We start from the raw sequence: 1,193 nt of genomic DNA on the forward strand, positions 1-1,193 counted from the left end.
AGGCTGCAGCAGGGGGATGATGGATCACTGCTCAAAACCCCTGAGCAGGATCAGTCCTCCTCCAAGAGCTGCTGGCGCACACACGCAGCAGCTCAGCACGTGCTTCTCCCAGCTCTCTGCCGGCCCAGGAGCTGCTGGAGCAACCCCCAGCCCCAGAAGGGGACTTGCACGTCCAGCCCTGAGTAAGCAGAGGGATGAAAACCCGACTGAGCTGCCCTGTGTGGGACGAGGGGGTTGTGGTGTCAGACACAGGCACTGCACCCTCCCCACCCCAGCTGGTTTCACTGCGCTCTCACGGCTCGCACACCAGGCTGCTGCAGAAAACCCCCCAGGCCGCTGGTAATGGCAGGGCCAGACACCCCCAGCCCAGGCTCCAGCGAGGGGTCGAGGCACAAATTTCTGCAGCAAAGCTGCTTGAAGCTGCTTGAAGCCAAGTTCATCATTGCTGCTGCAGAGTCAGCGCATGCGGGAGGCTGAGAACAGACAGCGACGGGGGAAGCACACCCTCTACGGGACAGATTTATTGAAACAGTCAGGACCTAGCAAAGAAAATCAACGGTTGGCTTTAATTATTGCATACATCTTCATTTCTAGGACTAGGAAAATTTCAACTGATAAATATACATTTCATCAGAATGCCTTTGGCTGAAATATACCATTAGCACATTCTTCAAAGTTACAACAAAAGTCTTAGAAATGTTAAAAAGGGATTTTTCCTTTACTAAAATAAAGGAGTGCACCCCCCACCCCAACAAGGCGCTAGGACTGACAGACGGAAACTCTTGGCTGTGCAAAGCAGAGTGTTGATTACAGTAACAGAAAGAAGTCAGGACGGGAGTGGGGAGCCTGCATAGCACTCAGTGAGAGGTACGGGAGGCGGCTGCAGCAGAGTCAGGTCAGCATGTCCCAGAGGCAGCAGCAGCAGAGCGCAGTCCAGCACGCCGTGAGGCAGGCGCTCTCGCCCGTGTCATCCCGCCGCCGCTCCTCCACGACGTACACTGTGGGGACAGGACAGCTCAGTCAGTCAAAGAGCAGCACAGCAACGCCCACAGCAGCCAACCACGCCTGCCACCCCCCGCGCAGCCGGCCCCGGCACAGCCGCAGTGCCCCTCTGCACCCCAGCGCTCCCTTTGGGTGGCCCACGCTTGCTGGAGACAAGCTGGTGCACAGGCGAGCACTGGCAGGAGGGGAGG

The 1,193-nt window shown here is 57.5% G+C and overlaps 1 protein-coding gene across 1 annotated transcript in view; it reads right to left on the reverse strand.

The window, feature by feature from the left end:
- Positions 1-539: 539 nt before the first annotated feature.
- The window catches only part of CYSTM1 (cysteine-rich transmembrane module containing 1), an 18,372-nt gene continuing 17,718 nt past the window's right edge, over positions 540-1,193 (reverse strand). The window contains exon 2 of the mRNA XM_009574274.1: positions 540-998. Coding sequence (XP_009572569.1) covers positions 892-998 — 107 coding nt within the window. The 3' untranslated portion in view covers positions 540-891. The remainder of the gene's footprint in view (positions 999-1,193) is intronic.

Source organism: Fulmarus glacialis, unplaced genomic scaffold, assembly GCF_000690835.1.
Source record: "Fulmarus glacialis isolate BGI_N327 unplaced genomic scaffold, ASM69083v1 scaffold14943, whole genome shotgun sequence".
NCBI classification, from domain to species: domain Eukaryota; kingdom Metazoa; phylum Chordata; class Aves; order Procellariiformes; family Procellariidae; genus Fulmarus; species Fulmarus glacialis.